Raw genomic sequence first — 25,557 nt, 5'->3', positions numbered from 1 at the left:
AGTTATTTCCGTGATATTGTCTCCTACAGCAAGTGTTTCGCCAACCCTCCCTAAATAAGATTGTATATGAAATCACCCAGCTCCTTTTCCCTTAGCGCGCTCTCTCTCCGAGTCCGAACGGCGACCTTCACAGGCTGCAAACAGCCCAATTAGCGGATAAGAAGGTGAAGGGGGCCGGGCTTGATCACCGCGCAATTACCTCGAGTCACCCCGCGAGCAGCCACCCACACAACTAACTGCGAGCATGTTGTGTTTGTCAAGTGACCATGAAGAAAGCAGAGAAGGGAGAAGAGTCAGGCACTGTATATTATGCACTTTTTTTCCCCCATGCAGCTCCAGCTGTGTTTCTTAAGAGCTGCAGATGAAGTCTAACCTTACACGACTCTGGCATTACCGAGCAGAACGCTTTACCATACAGCATAATACATGTTATAGACTTGATATCTGTTCGGACAAATATGTTGGCGTACTCATTTACACCGACAGGCATAACATTATGACCACTGAGAGTTAGAAGAGAATAATATTTACCTATACATTTATCTTGTGGCAGTGCATTGTTCTGCTGGGAAACTTTTGCACCTCTCATTCATGTGGATGTTACTTAGACATGCACCACCCTCCTAGACCAGACCAGGCACCCCCACCCCATAGCGACGACACTCCTTGACGGCAGCAGACACAAAAAAAACGATTTAGAAAACATGATGAAAAGTTTCTGTGGGATGCACTGGAACAAGGCAGACTCAACTCATAGGACACAAAAGGCCCCGACTAACAGAATCCTGTTTCCAGGCACCACAGGAGACAATATTAAGAAGGTGGTCATAATGTTAGGCCTGATCGGTGTATACATTTACCTGTAGTACACATATAATATAAAGTATTATGAGCCAAAACGTTGAATATAAAACATGGTAAAAAAAAATAAAAAATACAGAATGATATTGCAAATAACATAGGAAATCAGAAATCAGTCAGTAATACTGCACAAATTAAATCATTATTTTCAGGAAAGGAAAACTGGTTGGTGAGGCTATGTGTAATAATAATGTGTTTTAAGACCAAATACTTCGTGCAAAGTTATAGAGTCGCTTGTATTGACGAACCAGCAGAGAGGCGTCAGCTTTATTTCGTCTCCACTCAACATGAGCACAATGATGCACGCTCACAACCAAGCTAGAGTTTTCTTTTTTTTTTTTTTTTTTTTTTTTCTGAGGAGAAGGTGGAGAACAAAACGGAGCTAGAAAGAGAGCTCACACTGAACTGGCAAACAAAGGAATGATTCTGTATCTCAGAGGCAACCGAAGCCGACACATTTACTATAGTGTCTTTACAACGTGACTGGCTTTTAGTACAAACTGTCAAGTCAAACCTTGACACAATGGGAAGCCCACATTTCCCCTTTGCTTTTTAGATGCAGACACATACTGTATAATACAATCAATATTTATATTATAAAACGAAGTCAGTGAAGTTTTATGTAAAAGTGTTTTAAATTATTAAACACAGAATAAAAAAAAAAAATACAGCAAACAAAAATTCCCTTTACTCAAAGCTCGCCAGCATTAGCTGTCCATACTGTCGACATGAAGTTACATCCAGCAACCCGTTAGCTTAGCATAAGCTAAAGCCTAGCTCGGTCCGAAGGTAAGGAAAAACAGGCGGAAATGTCCTTTAGAAAATTGTGTCCTCCTCTCCTCCGCCGTACCAAGGGGTGAGCCTCACTAAATAAGGTTTGGGGTTACAAGGAGGCTGCTCGGGTTCGGCCTCCAGTGTCAAAGACTCCAACGAGCTCAGAGACCCTGTGGGAGACCCTGACCCTTCGTACGCGTACGTTCGGAGGCAATCAAACGGGGGGGCGTAAGGATCCCGGTCAGCCTCCGCCAGCCTGTCCAGGATGAACTGCCTGAAGACCTCGTCCTCCGGCCCAATGAGGTGTGACTCCCGGAGGGACATCCGTATGCTGGCCCTGACGTCCTCCCTGCGCAGCCTCCGCTCCCTCCTCCTGGGGTGGGGGCGCAGCGGCACGACGGGCTGGCAGAAGTCCAGGTCCGCCGCCCCGCCTCCCGCGCCTCCGTAATAAAGCACCTTCTGCGACACGGTCTCGGGCAGCTCCAGCTCCTTCACCTCCACCTCCACCTCCAGCCCCTCCTGCTGCTTCCGCCTGTGTCTCCTCACCATCAGCATTAGAACCGACAGCGCTGCGGACGCAACACAGCGGGAGATCATTACAGTTAAACACCGGGGCATGAGCTTTGGGGGGAGGAGGACGTCTACGGAGCCCGATGGAGCACGCACGTACTGTAGAACGTGGAAACGCGCCCAAAACAACAGCGGCCAGATTTGTTTTTTGTGTAAACCTTCGTGGATGCAGGAATTAAAACGAGGCAAATTTGGTAATAAATTATCTTTTTTAATTTCGAAACCCTTTTTTTTATTTGCTCCATGTGGCACAGAATGCTAAGAGTGCTTTTTTTTTTTATTTTCTGCTGTGTTTTTGTTCCCATCCGACAGAATGTTAGCATAGCAGGTCTTGCCATTAATCTTTCATGTGATGGGCACAGGGAGGACACAAAGCAGCCGAGGTCATAATAAAGCTCTTCACTATGCAAACCCATCAATGTCCCAGGATGGCATTGCTGCTGATGTATTGCAACCAACACACTCATTACCTGACATCATTGCTCCGCAAGCTTTCAGCATTTAAAAAGTGTTTGTTAAAGGCACGCTGGTGAGTTTTTAAAAAGCAGATTCAAATGAAAGTGCAAATTTGTTAATGGAAAACCCCGCTGTTTAACACGAGTGCGGATACTTGCCAAAGTGATGCGAGGTGGAACGGCTTTAGCTCAATAGATCTGCTGAAAAAGAACGTTGTTTTGAAACAAAATTTCAGTGAAATTGCCATTTCATATATTTCTGAAGGGATTAATGTCACAGTTCGGAAACCGCTGGATCCGTCCATGAAACTGGCAGTGTTTTGTCTCCGCAGTGCAAAAACAACCATCTCTGGTTCATTTCACTCCAGTATAGGAAAAAAAACAAAGTACATTTGCAAATCCTCTTAGAAGGAGTAATCTTGTTTAGCCAGATGTCTGTCTTGTCAGTCATTCTGATGTCTGGAGGAACTCCTGCCAATAAATTGGCAGAACAAGATCTCGGGGTCGTCCCGCAGAAGCCTTTATATTGACATTGTTTGACAATTTAAAGACGCAGGGATGCGACTCCAGATCGGCGTCTTTGAACAAATTTCTGCAAATATTTTGCAAAAGATCTCCGTGTGTTGGAGTGCGCTAAGAGCCTGCTTTATCTCTCACATGCTCTCAACCCGGGTCAGGAGTAGCTTTAGAGCTGTTGCACAAATAAACTTTCACTTTTGCTAAATTAGGAATTTTAGGACCTTTAAGTTTATTTTACGCGTACGTGGAAATTCTTACTACGAGATGGGATGAAAATGCTTGGGAAGAACAGACGTTTGCTTACCTGTGAAAGTCACAAGACAGACCAGAATCCCTAACAAGGTTTGCAGGCTGACCCCCATGGACAGAGCGAGGGCCTCCACCCCTCCGGTGGGACAATGGCCCGCAGGCTGACAGCTGCACACGCTGATGGTCAAAGTGCTGGTGCTGGTGAGGGCCGGCGAGCCGCTGTCTGCCACCACCACGGGCAGGAGGTACTGGGTCCGATCCTTGCGCGTGAAAGTGCTCCTGCGCGCCACGATGCTGCCCGTGTTGTCTGAAAAGGGACGAGATGCACTTCTGAGTAGCCTTCGGAAAAAAAAACAAAAAAAAAAAACAAAAGACACAAGCCCTCCTCCTAGCGTGACTGCTCGCGCTTCGGGGAAATTCAGGAATAATCACGCGCAGACTGACGCGCTTAATGTGATTCGAAATCTAACTCGAGCTCTCCGAGAGGCTCGACACCTCGTCAAATCAGTTTTCTTGCTTTTTCAGGCACACCGAAGTAAATTCTCAGTTTCAGTTCCGGGTGTACCTGTAAGACTTCATCAAGAACTTTTTTTTTTTTGGTATAAAATAAGCCTTGTGGCATATGGAAATGTGTTTTATTAACTGTGTTTCCTCTTGATTCATTATTCATTTCCTGGTTGCTGACTGGACTGCTGTGCTCGCGCGGCTAACCACCCATACGTTGCACCTGCATACATTTCGTCCTAACTTATTCAACACACTCAAACATCGCCTACTTTTTCTTTTTTTTTTTATATCATTTTTATTATAAAAAATTGGTTGACTGGCCGCTGACTACGAAAGCAAACACTTCAATTTGTTTACTTAAGAGGCTGTTAGCCCTAAAACTACATCCTGAATCTTCCAAGAGCGCAGAGCACTCATTCAGATTTACTGATACACGTTGCGGTTTATAAGTTGTTCGCAGCACCTCACTGCATGAGACGTGCGCTTTCATGTATTCAATTTTACCCCACAGCTCTAAGCCTCTATCAGAAAATGTCAGTAATTTGCGGGATGACATTTCTTGGTGCAAGAAGTATAATTATACAGATTTACTTTATGCTGATCATCTCACTGCAACAGTAGTGAGTCACCCACCAGCTGGTTCATTGCACTTACAGGGAAAATCAGTCAAACTGTGACTGTGGCTGCTCGACTGTTGTTAGATTCGTGTAACCCAAAAACCAGCGTGACTGTTGTGCTACTTTCCAGTAATTTACATTTTATCATTCACTGTTGTTTTGCTCGTCTACAACTGAGCAATAAGACGTGAGTACTATTTTGTAGGTGCACTGTTCCCGTAAAGTAGTAATTTGACATTTGGGGAAATGTGCTTTCCTGACGAGAACTAAATGAGATCGGTAACACTCTCAGTTACTTGACTTTGTGCCTACGATGGAGCTATAGCTTGAACCCTCTTTGCCAATTTAGCAACATCGTATCCGTGAAGTCACGCTAACGACTGAGGAAAAAGCACAACGTTTAATCTCTGCAAATGTACAGGTTTTTTTTTAAAGATTGGTGAAATGTTAAACATGGTAATGAGTGAGCCTTAAATGTGCCAACAGGGTGAAACCATCACCATTAGACACAGCAAGGCAAACTGGATTCTCTTAACGGCTAAAAATTTAAGCTAATGTGGAAGTGCAGTTCCCCTGACGGCCACTAGAGACTGTCTCCCAAAGCTAGTCAATCCCCTTAGACTTCCTTGTTAAGATGGCCTACTTTACCAATAAAGTTTTTTCTTTTTCGTAAAACCTAGACTTGTGGTAAAAACAGGTTCATAAAAATAATAATAACAATAAATAAGGACATTTGCCGTTATGAGCGACCTACAGACAGGTTTCCACTCAGAGGGAATCAGGCACTACCAAAATGGAGACTGCCAGAGTCACCAAATCACTGTGGGAATCCTATGTTGCTATTATGAGCTATTATGAGCTATTATGAGAAATATTCGTATGCCTCATTGTGACCTTGATTATCTCTGATGGTGAAGTTTGGATTGATGTGCCTTTCGGAGACCATAGAGAAGTAGAAGTGGTGTCCCTCCACAGGGTCGTCTGGATCAACGGCACTGAGCAGCTGAACTAGCTGAGACACACAAGGACACATTGAGACGGCATGAGTAACACAATGGATTTCCTCGTAATACAGCCTGATCATACACAAAGCCTCTGTGTTTTATTTCTCAGAAATATAACATTTGTTATGTCATTTAGCAGCTGACAGCGTTGTAAACACAATATGGTCTAGTGCTGTGCAATAGTCGAAGGGTTTGTTTAAGTTCGATATAAATCGATATGCTATGGTGTAATATAAAGCAATACAATCTGAGGAATTTTACTGTCCACATTAATGTACTTTCTGATTTCCAGACTGCTACAGTAAATCATGAACATCAGTGCATCATAATATACATACTTCTCCAGCCTGCGTCCCCTCACAGATATATGGCTGGTAATCTCTTGCAAGCCTTGGCACATTGTCGTTTATGTCCAGCACTTTGATGAACACCACCACAGAGGAGGATAAATGGTTCTGCGCTGCAGTAGTGAAGACAGACATTTGCTGGAGTCCGCTGGGTGCATGTATCATAAATGCTTTGTAAAGGCTTTGTCAAAATAACACTTAAGACTGATAAATGTTTCGCCTTCTTGCATCAGGACTGTGGAGCGGAAAAAAAGTGGACGTCAGTGTTGCCCTGCTTTTACCAAAATGAGATACTGTACACCAAAAAAAAAAAAAAAAAAAAAAAGATCCATCGCTCCAGAGCAGTGAGTCAGACTGATGTACTCCCATAGGGGTGTCTGGTGAACTAGAGTTTAAAAATATAAACTAAAAAAGGTCTGCTGAAAGCAATGAGCTATTAGTTGCAATACTAAACGTAATTAGTTAAAACAGTTGGCTGAACATGATAAATGGGTAAAACAGTTAGCTGAAAATAATGGGGAAATCAGTGAAATGGTTAGAAGTAATGAACAAATGGATAAAATGCAGCAAAAAGTAAAGGAAATCCTAAACGTGACAGCTAAATGTGGTTGGAATAGCTGAAAATAATGAATAAGTAGAAAGGTAGATAAAAGTAATAACTAAGAGAAACTGCATAAATGGGTGCATCGGTTAGCAAAAGGTGTTGGATAAATGGTTGAGATAATTAAATGTAATGAAGTGAAACAGTTACATGGAAGCAATGGAGAATTTAGTGAAATTGTTTGGAAAAAGAAAGAGCTAAAACAACAGTAATGGATAAACACTTGAGATAGTTAAGGTAATGGTTAAATGGTTAGCTAAATGTAATAGCTAACAATAACGGATAACCAGTTGAGATAGTTAAAGTAATGGTTAAATGGTTAGCTAAATTTACTAGCTTGAGAACTACTTGAGAGCAGGTTGGTGTATAACAGCATATGTTTGACATAAAACATTAACCATCCCCAGATCTTACGTAAATACATGTAAATAATCTATAAATGCGTGTTTTAAATGCTTGGAACAAAAAGTCTGATACACATCACCTCGTTTGTTGGATGTTGTTTCCACATAAAGCATCAGGAAATTATTCGAGACACCAAGATAAGATTATCCACTTGGTCAAAGTCAGTTCATTGGCCTGAAATCTCCAATCTTCCTGTAGCTTTAACGATGCGTTAATTAAATCCATAATGTTAGGTAACTATTTCCATCCATGCTTTGAGTTATTTCAAAGGTTTCACACTTTGTGCTAGCAGTTAATCCAATACCGGTTGAATGCTAATGCTAGCTCTCCATCGCACTGCTTTGCTTTTTCTTTTACTTAACATGTTTTTGAATTATTTGGGGAATTCTTTCCAACCAAAGGTAACTGAATATTGTTATATATATTTTTTACATTCTCTTACTTATTCTGATTGCTCTTTGTTCTTAACACTGGTACACTTTGGGTTGGAGCTGCTGTAACGAAAAGTAATTTCCCCCTGGGATCAATAAAGTAATTCTGATTCTGATTCTGATTCTGATTCTGAATATGTGCTGTGGTGAGGCCTCATTGGCAATCGTTGCTCTGGATAAAGTTTTTCAACACGTTACATGAACACATTATTTTCCCAGACAAGAATAAATATGCGGTAAATTGGTCATATCAACAAGATGCTCTTATACAAAGTTCGCCTTACTCATTTCCTTGGCTTCAATAGTCACATTGTGCCAGTTGGCAGCCTCCCGGTCCAAAGCTTTAGCGACAGTTACAGTTCCATTGTTTGGGTCTATTTTGAAAGCTTTTGTGGCGTCGCTCCTTTTGTCAATTGAATATCTGGAAGAGAAATCACGGAGACACACACTTAGCAGACAAGGTTGTTTTCTGGGCAAACAAAACGTTGCGACACCGCGGGGAGATTAATTAGGCAAACTGCTCAATTTTTTAATCTGTTGACAGATATCCAACAAAGCGAGTACACACAGAAGCCAGAGCGACACAGCGACAACATCACTGCGAAAAAACAAAGCACCTCGCACAGATGGCATAGACACACTTTTGTGTGTGTTTGTGGTTCATTTAGTTGGATATCGCTTTAAATGGGACCACGGATGTTTTGTGTGTTGTCAAAGAACAAATAGTGTAGAAAAATGGTTAAAAGCAGCTGTTTTCTCTCCTGCTAGTGGGGGGTCAGTGAGGGCCTGCGATTTTTGATGTTATTATGAGCGAAATATTTGCTCCTTGTTGCACGGGCCTTTCACATTATCATATCTTTAACACATATTAATATAAGTCATTATAGCAGCATGGTGAATAACAGAGGAATGAATCATTTCTGTGAGCCACGTTGCTGATAACAACATGGGAAATAAGCCAATTTGACCATGGCAAACCTAATCATATTTACTCTAACTGTGGAAAACCCTAAAATGCCAGCTTGAATTTATTAATCAATGAGACACTGTCACCAAAGGGACAGTAATAGACGCTACGCTGAGGATGATATGCAGCACCTGCCACTCTTAAGCTGTGCTGAGATGGACTACAGGCACTAGTAGCGCTGCTGCCTCCTCTGCAACGTGCCCCACTTGCAAATGACTCCAAATCTCAATTCCATATGCCACCTCGTATGGTGCTTTATTACATTCCCACGTCCTAGCCACGTCGCTTTGTGATAATACCACGGCAATAGATAGAAAAGCCTGTGAGGTATAAAAAAAAAAAAAAAAAATGTCATGATTTATTCAGCAGGGCTCATTTCCTACTAAAGTAATATGAGATAAATATGACCATGTACGGGGTATCCAGAGATCAAGGGTAAAAATGGATGCACCGAGCCAGTAACACTATTTGAAATGGAATGATTTTTCACCCCGTGGAGGAAGCTGTCTCCGGATGTTCCTCCTACGCCAGCTTGAGCATCTACCTCATCATTATCATACTGGTAGCTGGATGTCGGATGGCAGATGCCATTCTTCCCGGTTTAGACAGTTCACATTACCTGATGGGATTGTTGACTGTGTCAGTGTCTCTGGCGCTGACGCTGGCAAGCACAGTTCCCACCGCCGCGTTTTCGGGAACCTTCCACTCGTACGCCGGCGAGAGGAAGACGGGCGGCTCGTCCACGTCCTCCACCACGATCTTCAGCTTCGTCCTGTCGCTGAACTCCTCCAGAGGCAGAAAACGAGTGTCCACGTGGTCGTTGACCGACTCTGCATCCATGACAAATCGCCTCTTGGTTTCATAGTCCAAAGGCTGTGAAGGATATACATCGTTCAGCTGCAATGTTAAAACCGCTGACAGGAGAAGTGAGTAACATTGACCATCTTGTCACAATGCGATGTTCTGCTGGGAAACTCTCGGACCTGGCATTCGTGTGGATGTTACTTAGACATGTGCCACCCACCTAGACCCCACAGCGATGACAGCAGCCGTCCCCAGCGGGATGCAGCCTGACACAGGCATGAACACAAACGGTTTTAAACAAGTCAAAAAAATCAAGTATCTGTGGGATGATCTACAGAGGCAACTCCCTTCAACCCAAAGGCCTACACAATATTAGGAAGGTGGCCATAATGTTATACCTGATCGGTGTAAATACCTGTAAATACATATCAGTTCATGTGCTGTTACAAGCAGGAAACCCCTCATTAAATAAACCTAAAGAGTTCCAGCTTTCACCAACTTGTGCTCGAGATTGGCAATTATTACCTTGAGAGCAGGACACGACCAAGACCGGGTGTCGAAAATTGTTTAGTCGATGTCAATAAGCTACCAGCTGTGAGCGCGCCCTTAAATAATGCTCTGTTTTTGATTGACATTATGATGCTAGTAATAAGAAAACAGCATGCAGACCATTACCAGGTTCCCAAAATGATTCATCGGGCGTCAATAATTTTTTATTCCATTATCTCTGCATCTAAATTGAAATCTCCCGCCCAACAAAGTAGAGGCTTATTTGTGTGAAAAAATAAATTATGAATTAGTTCAGGACTAATCTATTATTGAGCTACAGTCTACATTTCAGTGTTTTTTCAATCATACAGCTGTATTTATAGGGTCTACTTTAAACGAAAGTCTTAGTCAGTCAGCGGCTTTTCGGCGTTCTCTGAGTTACTATACGTCTCTGTTAAAGCCGTGTTTTTCTGTTTACCACTTGATAACTGCGCGTCTGAAAAGCTAATTAGCCTGTGATCCTCTCCTGTAACACAGCTTACAGCGGCGGTGCTCACAGTGTGATGAAAAAGGTGTGTTGAATATGTGTTGCTCTGAGAGGAGTAAATCATACGACTTGTTCTGCCTCAATGGGCAACCTTGGCTTCGCTTCAATTATTTGACATTTTATTATCCTTTTTTTTTTTTTTTTTTTTGTCTCTCTGACTGCTTTCTGAAGTCTTTCAGCCAAGAAATAGTCCGACACATAATGCCCCGCGAAAGTACGCCACCTGATCATGTTCATTAATGGGCTTCAGAGGTTCTGGCTTTGGAGAGAGGCGTGCTACCTTTCTCATCATATTTGTACTCTGCGCAGAGCTAACTGGATGTTGGCTGTTGCTGCGCGTTTACTGGACAGACATGACAGGGTGGTATCAATCTTCGCGTCTTGCTCTCAGCAAGAAAGAAGATCACAAGCCCCCATCGCCCTGCATGACATACAGTGTACATACAATCTGTCAGCTGGATCAAAACGTTCAGAGGTACTGAAGTCTAACCACAGTTTCCTTGAAACACAACTGTCACTGGTGCACATTTTACATTCCTCTACTCATGTACTCTTTGTTATCTGGATATGGGATATGTTTGGGGGCTACTTGGACGTTGTGCCAATTAAGATTTACACCAGTTAAGTTGAAAAATGGCGACAGGGTGTGTTTTGATGACGGGTTTTGTGTTAACGCTGCCGTGGTTGCGTCTTCCAGCTATAAATGTGCAGCTGTTGCGTAACGACGGAGAGTAACCAAGCGATGTTGTTGTTATTTCCCCCAGTTTTAATATATAATGTGTAAATACAGAATAAAAGGTAGTAAAAGTTGCCCACAATAGCCCGCCCCCGCAAGAATCTTCCGGCTGGACCTGTGTCTGCACACACCAGGTCGACTTCAAAGAAGCACCGACACCAAAGGCTAGCTTTGACATCGTCACACGTCACCAGCGTCTGGACCATAAAATTGCACCCGATGCTGTGGCAGTTAACCCTCAGGCGTCAGTTTAATTTACTACCCTCTTGTGACCTCATTGGACAAAAATGTCCACGTCCAAAAACTGCTATAATAACTTAAATGATTAATATTTTTTTCTGCTTTTTTTTGTAAATGTCTTAAACCACTTCAGCACTTTAAAAAACTTCCAAAAAATACATAATTCTGAGGATTCCAACCATTTCAATGCCAGTTTCATTACTTAAAAACATAAAAATTCTTCTTCTTCTTATTACCTTTTGTGTAGCATCAGATTTAAAATTTACTACCATCTTATGACCTTAGTGGACAAAACGTTCCCATTGACTGCTACATTAGATGAGAAAAACTGTCAAATTTGTCATTTTTAGCGTTCAACACTAAAATCAGAGTTTGTTATTTCACCAGTATTTGTGCCTGTGTTATTGAGCTTAGCAGGGTATTTTATTTGTGTGCGTGTGTGTGTTTTTTTTTATTTCAAACTTTGTGTAGAGTGGCTTTGTTACAAGAAAACGTGCCACATGCACTAACACAGCCAAAATGATGGCCGAGAGACGAGGAACAATTTACCCAAATGGACAAAAATGATGCCTAATGATGCCTGAGGGTTAATATTTTAGAACCTGACGCCTGAGCCAGCATCACTGAACAACCGGCACCGAAGGCCAACGGAGCTATTGCCTCGTGTCTGCTGTGTCTGAACCAAAGAAAATGCTCTTGAACACAGTGCAAAGATTCCAGCCAACAGCCAGGAGGTACATACGCACAGCTTCTGACAGGAAATGACTCTCTTAAGAAGGGGAAAGTGGGGGCTAGAGAGCTAGGGAGACCTACAACGTGTCGGGAGCTCGCCCCTGCTAAATAATGCCGATCAGCTGGTTTGCAGTTACTTCATTCCGTTATTTTATTCAGTCACGCTGTTAAAACACAGCATATATACAGGTCGCGAACGGTCGACTGTCACCGCGATGTTTCACAGCCTTAAAACTCGAATGAAAATGAAAACTTTAGAAAAGACAAAATATATATGGATTCACCTTGGCCAGCAGGATCACTCCCTCCTGAGTCTCTGGGTCTGTTTTGATGATAAAAGTAGAGCTTTCTTCCAGGTCCTCCAGGCTGTAGGTCATTCTGGCATTGATGCCTATGTCGCCATCCTCTGCCATAATTCTGCCCACTGTGGTTCCAACGGCTGCATTTTCAGGGACAGCAAATGTGTACTGGTCTGAAGACAATAAAAGGAAATAAAATAACTCCCGATGACACCATTCGCATGAGAAGGTGAAAGTTGGAATGAGATATCAAAGGGAATATAAAATCTTTTATTTATCAAATTTGCAGTGTTGATTAAATGAAAAAAGCAACAACAAAAAAGTTTCTCAACTACTGTATACGGGGCCTGGCGCTAAGTTGTTAATAGCTAGTCAAGACCATGTGTAAAGAGATAAGAAGGGAGAACATTGTGGTTTAGGGTCAATTTGTGTGAACCACTGATAAGTTGTGGCAACTCCACATAATCCCGGCCTAACTCTAATAAGAAGATGAGAAAATGTGATTGTGTCTCTGAGCGACTCCATTTGGATGGCTGCCACAACTGGGAGGAACTCAACAGGCACCCAGCTGCTCCGGGGAAAAAAAAAGAAAAAAGAAAAAAAAAAAGGATCCCCACTGATAATAATTTGCAATTATGTGACAAAACAGAGGCCACAGTTCAAAGTGAAGTGTGGTCATACAATATTTATAACTCGACGCAGAATCCGTAGGACACGGCCGCACCCACAGCGAATGTGAATGTGACATTAATAGTTAAAAGAATCCTCCTTGCTGTCTCGTTCCTACAGAATTGATTTCTTCCCACGGCTTTCATTTTAGTGGGGTTTATCGCTGGGAAGGCTAGGTTTGTCTCCAAAGGTCATGACAAATGTCCTTTCATGTGTGAATGATTAAATTCATCCAGTGTGTGGCACATGTGCACACGCAGATGAGCCAAACATCCCCGTCTCCTTCAACCCGTCTCTTTCCCTCCCTCTCCCATTCTTCCGCCGGCTCCTTTTAATTTTGGCTGCCGGCCGAAGTGACACAACGCGCGCAGCCGAACGCGCCGGGAACCACCCACCCGAACAGGAGAAGTGCGATCAAATAAATACCTCGTAGATATAATATTAAACATGTCCCCGCAGTCCCCAACGCTTAGTGCTTCATTCACGGATTCCCTGAGCATGTGTGGCACGGTGTTTGCCTCGCCGTGAGTCATGGTAAGTGACTCACGGTGCTGGAACGTGGGTCCGTTGTCGTTGACATCAGTCAGGCTGACGGTAACTGTGGTGGAGGAGGAGTAACCGCCGCTGAGGCCCAGCATATCCTTCACCTGCACCACCACCAGGTACTGCTCCCTGGCTTCGCGGTCCATGTTCGGCCAAGATGTTACAACGATCCCTGCAGGTGGATGAGACAAAAAGGGGATGATAATAGGGTTGGGAGGCATGACAAAAAATGTTTATCAAATGTATATTTTTCAAACTTCTGACGGTATCACGGTATATCACGATATTTTTTTTCCCCCATGCATAATAACATAACATTAATATAGTAGATTGACTAAGGAAGAACTATTTTACTGCGATGATGAGTAAATGTTGTGGAATAATCCCATACTAGTAGTAAAACAGGTTTGCATGGCCCTGTGTTAGCATTACCTGCTACGTACTATGTCTTTCATGTCAATAGCAGCGCTAACGGCTACCGTAATAATTGTCTGTGCGCAACATTTTCATAGACAGCTTTAGCCAAGGGACATTTAGTCCATAACGGGGGCTGTCCCCAGAAATCGGGGATGTCTGGTCACCCATAAAAAGATTTAAACTCGAATAAGACGTCTAAATGAAGACCTCGTGTCAACGTCTATTTTTAGACCAAATCTAGATGATTGAATTAAATTAAAAAAAATAACTGGAAGTTGTATAAATGACGGCCAAATGTTGGATTAAAACTTTTTTAACAGTCGTTGATCAATGTACAGTGTAGTTTAGATTTAGACTCGATTTAGACGTCTAAATCAAGACCTCATATCAACGTCTATTTTTAGACCAAACTCTTTAAACCAGCAGGTGGCACTAATTTGCATTTGCAAAAAGTGGAACTCAAAGAGTGACTTCCGATACTTGTGATACTCGTATAAATCCACCCTAATGTGTCTGTTAAACCTAAATAAACTAGTGTATTTCAAGTCATAGCTTCATAAAGAATACAAGACATAGAAAAACTCTGAAGAATATTGAGGCAGTGGCCTCATTTACTTTATAGTACAAGCTAATACAAGGTCACAAGGTTTGTTGTGTTGCTGCAGCTCAGTAGTTTAGTTACTGTTCTACATTATATTGAATGACTGAAGAATCGTTATTTTGATTTGAGAATCGATTTTAGTATAAAAACCTGTTATCGACAGGATCAATATTTCAGTATCGGTTCGCACATTACTAGCTAGAAGGCTAAGCTACTAGGAATGGCTACAAACTGTTGCACAGAGCTGCTCAGTTGGTCTATAGTTCATTAATTCCAGATGATCATGTCGCGATGATACGTTCGTTAATTTGAACTGTGTCACATTACATCCTTTTGTCTTCCTCTATCACAGGTTCACTAAGCCTCCAAGTGATCTCTCAGACCGGCAGCACCGTGCTCACCCCGGCGTTGACTAACCAACAGCTTCAAGTAGTCTTCGAGATCTTCTAACCTTGTGCCACAATAAAGGCCGCAATATGCTCCCTTTGTTTGTCTACCTGGGAGTAGCAACCAGAAAAACAATTCAAATAATTACACTTTTTTTGCTTTTGTTGTCTGTATCTTAACCACTTATTCATCTAATTCTATATTAGACAGAGGCATTTTAAAAGAAAACATCCTACTTGTGCGGAAATTACAGTTGACTCGCCAGGTGAGGTGAATTGCCGGAAAATGTTTGTTTGCTCGAGGATTGAGCTTTTTTTTTTTTCATTTTGCAAGTGACAGTGAGAAAAATATGAGAATATCCCACAACTTCTCCTTGCAGGTCAACCGAAGCCGTGAGCCAAACTAAAACTTGCAGTGCTGTGGAGTCACCTGCTTCCTTCTCCCCAATGAAAAACTCACAATTGGCTCCTCAAAAAGCCAGATTTGGCCTTTTTACACATCGCATTCATTTGCATTTAAACATTTTCCGACGTCAGCGATGGCCTCCAGCTCTTCACGGTTCAGGTCAACAATGTGTGTGGGTGGCGCTGTAACAGACCTCTGTGTTACATGAGAAAACAGCGTAAGCGTACATTCATGGGCATTAGCTGAATCAATTTTCTGTCAGGGTGCGAACTTTTCCCACTGGCCCGAAAAGTAGCAAAATCTGTCAATAGTTGTTTTAAGAGATAAAGTTGCCAGGGGAAATTAGGCAATTTTCAAAGTAGGAAGAACTCTCTGACTTGTCAAAAGTGATTAGGACTAGAGGGACAAAGCTCGAAGATAGTTTCAGCAGTCGGAAGCTGGAAAACAAAATCCCCAATCCAATCTCCATTAGCGGTTAAGGCCGAAGGAGAAGGAGAGCTCAGGCTGAAAGCTGCGTACCCGTCTTTGGCTGCACGGAGAAGTAGGGCTCCCCCTGCAGGATGGAGTAGATGAGCTTGGCGTTGTTTCCGAACACGGGATCATCAGCATCTGTGGCTGTCACCTGGGCCACTGTGGTCCCTGTGGGGGTGGAGCGGATCACACAGTCGGAGTTAGCTCAGGCAGCAGTTCCAGTCGACGGGGAAATAAAGTGATTATGCCACAGTCCCGCAGGGTCTGTCTGTCTGGCTCAGGGGGGGGAACGCGGTGGAAAGGGAAGAGGGGGGAGGGAGGGAGGGAGGCTGAGGCAGGGTTAGAAAAGGGATGTTGACAAAGGCGAGAGATGGGGAAGGGGTGGGAGGGGAGGGGAGGGGAGGGGGAGAGCAGCAATGGCCTTTCACAAGTCGGTACGTTTGTGCAGGTGTGCGTGACAACCTCTCCAGCCCTGTAGCGACATTTCACCATCCACCTGCCCCTCTTTTTCCTCTCTTTCGCACCGATTCAGTTTTACCTCTCTATCTTTCACACTTACCACCCTTTTCTCCGCTGACCACATCCTTGTCCTAACATTGCTTTCGCCTAATATCTCTCTCTCTCCCCCGGTCCTCCTCTCTGTCTTCCCACAGACCGCTCCGTCTTTCACACGGGGTGGGGTGGTTCGTGGGGGGGATTTACCACGGCATTTCTTATTTTTTCCGATGCGTCAACCTCCACCCTTCCCCTCTCACTTTCCCTCTGCGTCTCTCTGAGTCAGATAGATTCTGATTTATTACGAGCGAGATATTACGCCGCAAAAGAAGATTACATATAAATTGAAATGGTAATGTTTGTGGTACGAAAGGGCAGTGGTTAGGATAACAATATTTAAGGAACGTATCCATAAAGGCACCCGAGTTATGATGGAGAAAGCAATACTTTTAACTTCCTGAATGGGGACAGATGACAGACGTTCATATAACCTTTGGTTCATCGTCTTTAGATCTAATTTAAGAAAACTTATTTCAAAACATTTTTATCGACTTTCATTTGTAAACAAAACTTTTTTTTTTTTATGAAGAATGTTTAAATAGAAAATCAAAAATGTCTCTCGGACATGGACGGGTGGGGGTGGGGGCTGGGGCGTGTGAGCACATAATCAGCCACAACATTAAAACCGCCAACAGTAGAAGTAAATAACATTAACCATCCTGTGACATATACAGGACATTTTTCTGCCGGGAAACGTTTGGACCTGGCACGCTGTGAGTGGATGTTACTTCGACATGACACGCTAAGACACTTCTTTGACTCCTCGATCCCCAGGAGGACGCAGCCTGACACAGGCGCACACAACGTTCAAGTATCCATGGGTCCACAGTTGCCGCTAATTTTCACGCTAAGCTAATGTCTTTATGAGACAGGACTTGGACACAAATAGATGGTGCCTCTGCAGAATGAATTAAATGTTGGTAGGGGAAACAAAATCTTCTTCTGTTATTTTTCCAGCAGATTCAACGGCCTGCAGCCACAAGTATTCAGCTCTGATGTTTTTGGAGCACGTAAACACTATATCTTTCTTTCTGTCAGATCTTTTTATTTAGCGTCCACATAAGTTGGGATATCTAATCAAACAATATATTATATATAACATATAAATAACTTTTTTTAATGCTAAGCTAACCGCTTAATTAGGCTAACATGGATGGGTTTTATTCTAATTGTTTATTATGTTTGGTAGATGCTAACTATTTCAGTTTTGTAAGCGTGCTAACAGTCGTGGATTAGCACAATGCGGTCAAGAGCAAATAAGGCTCAACATTCAGAGACGATTCTTTCTTTGGTGAACTGACCCTTTTTAATTAAACTGCATGTCTGTATAATTAACAGCCCTTTTCTCACTGTCATTCCTTCAGACATACCAATTGGACACATCTCGGGGATGCTGGACACATATGGCTCGTTCTGGAACTGGGGGACATTATCATTGATGTCTTGAACCTTGATGATGAACTCCGACTGGGGCTCCTCCGGCTCATTGGACCACCTGTTGATAGCTTGGGCCTGGAGCACGTAGAAGGCTTTTTCCTCGCGGTCGAGCTTCTTCAGCGTCCGGATCTCTCCGGTGTACTCATCTATCTCAAACGCATCTCCGGCTCCTTCTCCCGATAATATGTACTTGATGGAAGACTCGCCTCGGTCTGAGTCCGATTTGAGCTGCAAAAAGAGAAAAGAGAAAGATGGATTTTTTTTTTTTTTTTCCGAGGCAACCAGAAAACATAAATTTTCAAAGGGAAACTGTGTGTCAAGGACGTGGCGGACATTCAGCGTGAAGTGGTACCTGGCCAATAACGCGAGGAGTGGGATCTTCCTCCGGGACAAACAGCTGCTTCCAGATCCAGCCTCTCTTCAGGCGACGGTGCAGATGAGTGGATCCCTGGGCCAGTTGTTGGCCTTCCAGAGCCTGAGCAGCTCTCATATCACTCAGCACACCGACGGGAATCATGGAGAAGACCGTGACTACGGCCAGAATGCTCTGCGCACTCATTTTTACGGTCCATCCGTGCATTTCCTCCGCACTTCCCATGTTTAGAGGACAGAAGACGGAGGTGTGACCGGTCCGCTGCTGCTAATTCTCCATTCGCCCGCAAATCCAGTAACTCATGATCCTGGCAGCGCCGCATCCCATCTTGTTATAATGTGCTTTGTATGCGTGCTCATATCTCTGAAATAAAAGTTAACAATTCAATTAATGTCTGCCGTGAGTCATTTCCAGCAGAGCAGAGAGATTGGACGATGAAATTGAATCCTGTACGTGGTATAAAAATCCAAAAGGTAAGAGTTAAATCTCGCAAAGCTATGCATACATATATGGAAAATAATACTTTTTTTCTTTTTTTATTGGGAAGGTACATTTTAAAAAACTGTGATTACCTGAGATTAAAAGGCAGTTATGCAAAAGCATAATTTAGCCCCCTAATATTCCCAGTCTGGTGCAGAAAAAGGTATAAGTCAGAATAATGTGGTGTCTCCAGTCCTTTCATTTGGAGGTGGTGTTGACGAATGGCTACGTGATCTCTATGAGCGTCTGGAGTTATATCAAATCCAGCACACAACACCAGTAAGGCGGCTGTCAAATTAGAGAGAGAAAGTTACAGAAAAAGACAAACTCTTTGTCTGAGCTCACTGCTTTTTTTTTCTTCTTCTTGTGCATCCCCCACTCCTGCACAGGAAGCTGAAAACAGGCCTCTGTTTCGAATTGAGACAAGACTCCGTATTGTGTTTCACGGGGCCGGCGCAGCCGGGACGTCATTCCTTAAGCATGACACTGCACTCTGCAGCTGACTAATGAAGACTTCTAATTAGATCAATGTCTCCCCCAGACACGGAAAACAGAGACACACATGCCTCCGACAAACTATGAGTCAAATCGATGCTCCAATTATGTTGTGCGCCCAGATCAGGGTCAAGAGTGTGAGGACAATGAAAGTCAGACAAGACGGCGGATTAGTTGGGACCACACAGATACACGATCTCGAACTAAAGATCTCAGTAAAGTTTGGTGACTTAAAATATAGGTATTCCGTATAGTGTTGACATGTCAAAAACAGAGATCACTTGGTCACTAGTATTTCACTAACAATCAGAATAATATCTTTTCTTTGAAGATGATTCTGTGTTTTTCAGGTCAAGGACCCCAAACTGAATGGGAGATTAAGTAGGGACTTTTTTTTTTTTTTTGCTTTTTTTTTTATAAATATACAGTGTTATTATAATTTTGCATTCAGTATTAACCTATTCAAATAATACTCAGGTTCAAATATGATTTTCTTCTGCCTCCATTTATCCCTTTACTAAAATATGTTGGATTCATATTAATGTGTATTTAAAGAGATTTAAATATGTGGGAGAAAATTAAAAGAAATATATATAAAAATGTCTAATCAACCAAAGATTTGCGACCCCTGTTGAGGACCCTGGATAATCCCTTCAACGTGAACATATTAGCACATAATCTGGTTCTGTCTGGCTGGAATAAATGCGTTCTTTCTACACACATTGGTGGAGTTAACGTCACAGGGGAAAGAAACATGGCGATTTTTTTTTTTTTTTGATGGAGACCTTGTAAGAGTTAGAGATTGCTGAAAGGCCTCAACGGTTGGAAAGGCTCAAAACGAGTCGGAGTTGGAAACAAGCGTTTGAAAAGATGAGCAAGGCCAGGCCCGATGAGGGCAGCGCCACTGAAAACGTGGCTCCATCTCGATCGTCGTCTTCTATCGAGCGGATTTAATGTTTTCGGGGCGGCCGCTCCGTCGTATTCCCGACAGATTCAACTCTCCGCGTAAGACAGCAGCAAGTCACTCGTCTATGCAAACAGCTAAGGAGAAAACCCTAATCCTCATCAGAGTTACTGATTTATTTTTACTAAAGGCAACAGCAAACTTCTTCTTGAAGTGAGTTTGCTGTATTACTTCTGTCTCAGTAGGGCAGGTGTGCTTGGCTTGAAGCTATGGATCATTTCTGATTTTTGTCTCATTCTTACTTGGGAAAGCAACACAAATTATTTATCCAGACATGAAACCCTCAGCTCAACTTTATACTGCCATCCAGCCAGGCAGCAATCCATACATCAGCACTCAGTGGGATCAAGCGCTGTATTAAGAGCGGGAAGTCACAGCAGCCATAATTCTAAGGGATTTTAATTGAAGTTTTTTTAGTTTGTTTGCTTTTGACAGTGTAATAATCAGCACATAACACGTATATTCCCAGCATGTGGATATTTTAATCCGGAGTTCTGCACGGGATGGTGAGTTTTTAGCGCGGGTGGTCCCGGTGGAAATTTAAAATATGGAGTACGCTGCGAGGAAGTTGTTTCAGCAGTTAGAGTAGTCGCCGTATTAATGCTTTAACAGCCTCATAATGTTCATGTTTAATCTTGTAAAAGTAAATTAGCTGTCAAAACCCATTTGTAATGAGCTGGTAAAATCAATTACTGATGCAGGCTTTTATTTTTTGAATTCAATTTTCGATACGGAATGAGGGTGCGTGTTTGTGCTTATGTGCGTCTTAACGGGGCCGCACTCATATCTCCGAGCGTCGCGGAGTGACATTCCAATTAGTGGCCAGTGAATCGTGAGCCGTTCCGGTCTCTCATAGGGCTGCCAAGCGCGCGGGCCCAAACCGAGCGCCTCGAGCCAAAACTAGACAACAGCCCGCGATGATGTTACTGCGAGCAACTGCCAACATGCCAAAGAGTCTGCTGGTGGGGGGTGGAGGGGAGGGGGGAGAATCAGCCTTTAGTGCACAGGTCAACAGATGTTTAGGTGCCAATTTAACAAGATGGGCCCTTCTAGAAGTAAGTGATGAAATCCTGGGGAAATAATGGATATGCCAAAAGAAAAGACCTCCGGGTTTTGTAAAAAGCAAAGGTGAAGGGGAGCAAGAAAAACACATGTCCACGTGTGACAGCCATCTTGATAGTGCTTGATAATTGTAGCCACCCTGTCAGCGGTTGACTTTAAAAGTATCAGACGTGGCATTATATAGGCCACATAAAAGCTTTCCCGTAATGCAAATCTGTCATCACTTACAGGTGTATAAGTTCTGGGAAATAATCGAAAGAAACCCGAAAATATAAAGCAGCAGCGGTCGGCTCTCCAGTCAATTTTGTTCTTTCAAAAGAAATTGTCACTCGACGTGACATGCGGTACATGCAGAGTGCCCTGTGGTTGACAGCCATTCATTAAGTCTAATAGGCCCTTCCTCCCATTTCCAGCAGACCTCCTGTAGCCTGTATGTACAGAACGTTACTCTGGCCCATGACAGCACGACAATGAGCTGCAGTCTCACAATGTTAAGCACTAGATGTGCTAAGGCCGTCACACCATTTTCCAGTATGGAGACGTGCGTGTTCCAGCTAATAAAACGCCACTCCTTTTTTAAAAAAATAAAAATAAATAAATAAATAAAAAATCTGCAGGATGCTATTAAAACGTGTCTACGACGTGCACAAATGCGAAGCGGTTTCCACTCGACAATGCGCGTGTCAATAACAACACGCGGACTGAAAACACGACAGCGGATCCGAATGTAAACTCTCACGCAGCTATTTTAGGAGAAAAAAAAATGCATCTGTTAAGCCTCACTTCTTTAGGATCACGCTTCCAAGACACAGTGTCCTTAATTGGTCATTTGGGAGCCCGTCGTGGGGCTTTGTGTTTACTGTTCAGCTCCGTAAAACAAGAACACTGACGTGCAGCTTATGTTTCCTCGTTCGGTTTCTCCGACGGGCCCGGAAACCGGAGCCAAGACGACGGGGGAATACAAGCCATCATGTACTTGTTAGTGAGTAATTTGTTTGATTTTTATTAAGCGAAAGTCATTATCACTTAAGGAAAAAGTCAAGAATTTCTACTGGTGTTCATACACATCCTATTACGGGGCGGCTTTTTTTTTTTTTTTTTTTTTTTTTTAATCAAGACAATTAAGTGATGCTGTTTAAGTCAAAGAAGCAAACAGGGATTTGAACTGGAGGTAAGTATCTATGAATCGGGCTTTAAAACACCTTTATATGACAAACTTGGTCAATCCAGGTATTTTTAAAACGATCGGATCAAACTTTAGCCAAGAACAATCTTTAGTAATATTACTTTAAAGTCTGCAACGAGGAAAAACTAAAACTCCTCGATCTCTCCTGTTTTAATTGTTGCCCGTTGCCAAAAAAATACAAAGAAGAAATACACGTTTTAGTGGAGGTTGTCTCACTTTAGTTTACTGGACTTAATGCAGACACACAAACTAAGAGAATACAAAGCAAGATAAGAAACGCGTGTATCACATTCATGTCCAGGGGGAGCGTTTTTGCTTATTTAAGATCGGACCGGGACTCGGATCGGCTGATGCTCGGTATTGAAAGATCGATATCGGATTAAGGTAAAGGCAAAGTGCCTTATCGTTATATGACAACGCTGTTCGACAAAATTACGTGGTCCTGAGCGCGCCAACCCGACCCAGTGGGGAGGAAACTGGGGTGCTCGCAGGAAACCCGAGGGACAAAAAAAAAAAAAAAAAAAAATATCTCCTGCTATATTGAGAATGTCCTGCAGTGCGTCACTGTTTACCATCCTTGAAGATAGATGAAATGAAACACAATTTACTGGCACAGAAATGGCATAAAATTATTTATTTTTTTCCCAGAAAGGCTGAATGCATTGAAAGCTCACGTTTTGTTGTTACCTACTATATATAGATCTATATATTTTATATAAAACATACTTTAAACAGCCATGTTTAAAGAGGCAAGACATGTACAGAGAAGAAGCCCTGGAGGATTTAGCATTCTATTAGCCCTGCTTTTATATCGAAACTCCCGTTATTGTCTGTATTCCACTGAAAGTATATAAAATTGCACGTAATTTTCTGTTTGACAAAGGAGCTGCACTCACAGGACGCATAGTGTCCACCACCACCACACCCACCTGTCTGCGCCTTCCTGCCGTCCCTCCGAGCCACTTGTCACGAGCCGCCGTCAAGAGAGATCATCGCCGGGTGTGAAGAATTACAATCTGCTTAACTAAATACCCTGGTACTACTGGAAAGCAATTCAGCCACCACAATAGCAGGAGCGAGCGCTCGCGCCTCTCACAATGCGTAATCCCTTCCACTGACGACCTCCCCCTTTCTCTTCGTCTTCTTTGCCCCTTTTCTGTCCTCCTCAAACTTCCCGGGGAAGAACAAACACAGGCTCTATTGTCTCGGGGCTCGCATCTGAACGCCGCCGAACACTCGGGGCCTTCATCGCCATGCAAATAGTCAGGGCCCAGACTTACAAGCGCATTTCTATCCCCTTTTTTTTTTTTCCACTCCTCCCCATTTTTGTGAACAATCCGGAGCTTATTAGAGCGGTGCTGGAGGACTGAGGGGATGGTAATTCATCCACTGGAAGGTCACTATTTTTGCAAGTGATAGGGCGGCGACAGTCTGTTTTTTGACATTCAAGCTGGGAGCATGCTGTTCCTGCACACTTCCTCCCGGTGCAGCCGCATTTAAAACTTGACCCGTCCTGACACCGAGTTGCAAAATCACTCGGCGTTTTTCTTCCTCCAGTTGTTTGAGGGGTGATTGTTTAAGTGGGATACAGCAGTAGATGGGTCAACTCAAACCACAAACACCAAGTAGATATGTACTTTGTATTTATATATATACAGTATATATATATATATATATTAAATATGTACTTCAGATATACACTGATCAGGCATAACATTATGACCACCTTCGGGACTCATCACAGGACGGACACGGGTCCTGTTGATACTTTGGTTACCATTTCTGTCTTTGTGCTCTAAAATTCGATTCTCAAATCAAAAATATTGATACTCCAGTCATTCGAGATAATGTAGAAACACGGTGGAAAGTAACTAAACTAAACTAGTGAGTTGTGGAAATGCAACAAAACATGTGAAATATCGCCTATCGACTAGACCACAACATTAAATGGGCCGGGGGGCTAATTGGGAAGCCTCAACTCCCCACGTCTCCTCTTTATGACATACAGCGTAAAGCTAACTGTATTCTCAAAGATGGCTCACGCCCTTTGCACGGTGAGTTCCCGCTCCTTCGCTCGGGTTTTGTGTTCCCTAAGGGAAGGACAAAACGGTGCAGAAAGAGCTTTATACCAACAGTGATTGTCATGCTGAACGTTAAGGCCCAGAGGTGAATAACCTTGTTCATATTGAACAACTTTTTTAATGGCCGCACTTTTAAGGACTGAATATGTTAGGATGTGTGTACTGTTGTTGTCGTCTTGTCTGTCACGGTGTATTTTGCGTAGCTGTCTTTTTGTGGGGTCGCTGAATTCCTGTCTGCACAATGAATTTACCAGTACGGTACAAATAAAGAAACCTTGAACCTTGAACACAGCAAACGAGGCATTTATGATGAGGAGGACAGAAGAAGAGGGTTTTTAGATGCGAGTTTTCATTTTATAATAGTTCTTAATAGTTAAACAATAATTATTGTACAATGACTTATTATTTTGCTGTTTCAAACTTAGATTACACATATCTTGGATGATTTTGTGCTCTGTTTGGTTTTTCTTTTGTTATATTAGCTCGGCTATATAGTAAACAAGGCCACTACCTCAATATTCTTCCGAGTTTAATGTAAATAAATAAATTACTCAGATGTCTTTTCTTTTTTTCTTTTTTTTAGGATTACACAGAGTATCGGTATCGGATCTGTATCGCCGATACCAGTCTGAATTTCACTCAGCATCAGATCAGTGGTATCGAACATCACTAGTGGCAACAGGATGATGTTCGTGGGATCTGTGGATCAAGCTCGTTCCACAGATACTTGATCAGTTTAGGATCTAGTGAATTTGGAGGCCAGGTCAACACCTTGCGCTGTTTTCACGTTTTTTTTTTTGAGCTGTTTAAAACCGTTTTTGTGTGCGTGCCTTCGTCAGGCTGCTTCCTGCTGGGGATGTAGTAACATCGTGTGGGAGTAACACACAAAAAAAAAGCCAGTTTCCAGGCAGCGATGAGTCGGCACAAGACGGTCGATGTCATTGACTTCTCCTATCAGTGGTCATAATGCTGTGGCTGTTTGAAGGCAAAACTGAGGGAATTTCTTTGCCTTTTTTCTTTCATCCAGGATGTCCTTCTTTACTTTAGAAAATGTGAAATAGAATAAATGCTCACATCTTTTTTGTAACTTCTTTCCTTTCTCCGTCTGTCTCTGTTTTCACTGTTGCATTCTGTATTTAATTAACTTCCACAGTGCTCGCGCTGGATTTCTTTATTTCTTTATTTTTTTTTACTTTGGTATGAACACAGAGAAACGAGACGTTGAAAGCTGCCGTTTTTGATGTTATTACGTTTCGCTCACACTGACGCCGCGCTCA

General features: G+C 42.7%; 1 protein-coding gene across 2 annotated transcripts; it reads right to left on the bottom strand.

The window, feature by feature from the left end:
• Positions 1–323: 323 nt before the first annotated feature.
• On the bottom strand, positions 324–23,434 carry cdh19 (cadherin 19, type 2). Of its 2 annotated transcripts, none has more exons than XM_047568590.1 (12): positions 23,129–23,434; positions 17,992–18,375; positions 17,573–17,867; positions 15,696–15,815; positions 13,371–13,538; positions 12,140–12,327; positions 8,927–9,180; positions 7,625–7,761; positions 5,895–6,016; positions 5,447–5,564; positions 3,484–3,735; positions 324–2,204 (listed from the first exon to the last, which is right to left on the bottom strand). In XM_047568590.1, the coding sequence occupies exons 2-12, from the start codon at positions 18,235–18,237 to the stop codon at positions 1,678–1,680; spliced, it is 2,427 nt and encodes an 808-aa protein (XP_047424546.1). In that variant the 5' UTR covers positions 18,238–18,375; positions 23,129–23,434; the 3' UTR covers positions 324–1,677. The 2 variants fall into 2 exon arrangements, with proteins under 2 accessions (XP_047424546.1, XP_047424547.1); XM_047568591.1 differs by lacking the exon at positions 324–2,204 and adding an exon at positions 2,486–2,861.
• Positions 23,435–25,557: the final 2,123 nt, after the last annotated feature.

The sequence above is a fragment of the Mugil cephalus genome, chromosome 18 (genome assembly GCF_022458985.1).
Source record: "Mugil cephalus isolate CIBA_MC_2020 chromosome 18, CIBA_Mcephalus_1.1, whole genome shotgun sequence".
Classification (NCBI taxonomy): Eukaryota; Metazoa; Chordata; class Actinopteri; order Mugiliformes; family Mugilidae; genus Mugil; species Mugil cephalus.
This window is presented reverse-complemented; position numbering and strand designations above follow the sequence as displayed.

What these genes read in the sequence shown, in the direction of transcription:
- cdh19 (XM_047568590.1), bottom strand. Translation starts at nt 18,237, where the DNA reads ATGGGAAGTGCGGAGGAAATGCACGGATGGACCGTAAAAATGAGTGCG. An exon ending in TATTGAAGCCAAGGAAATGA is followed by an intron (nt 6,017 to 7,624) that starts GTAAGGCGAACT and finishes TCACTACTGCAG; the next exon opens with CGCAGAACCATTTATCCTCC. An exon ending in CTGTCTTGTGACTTTCACAG is followed by an intron (nt 2,205 to 3,483) that starts GTAAGCAAACGT and finishes TTGCGTCCGCAG; the next exon opens with CGCTGTCGGTTCTAATGCTG.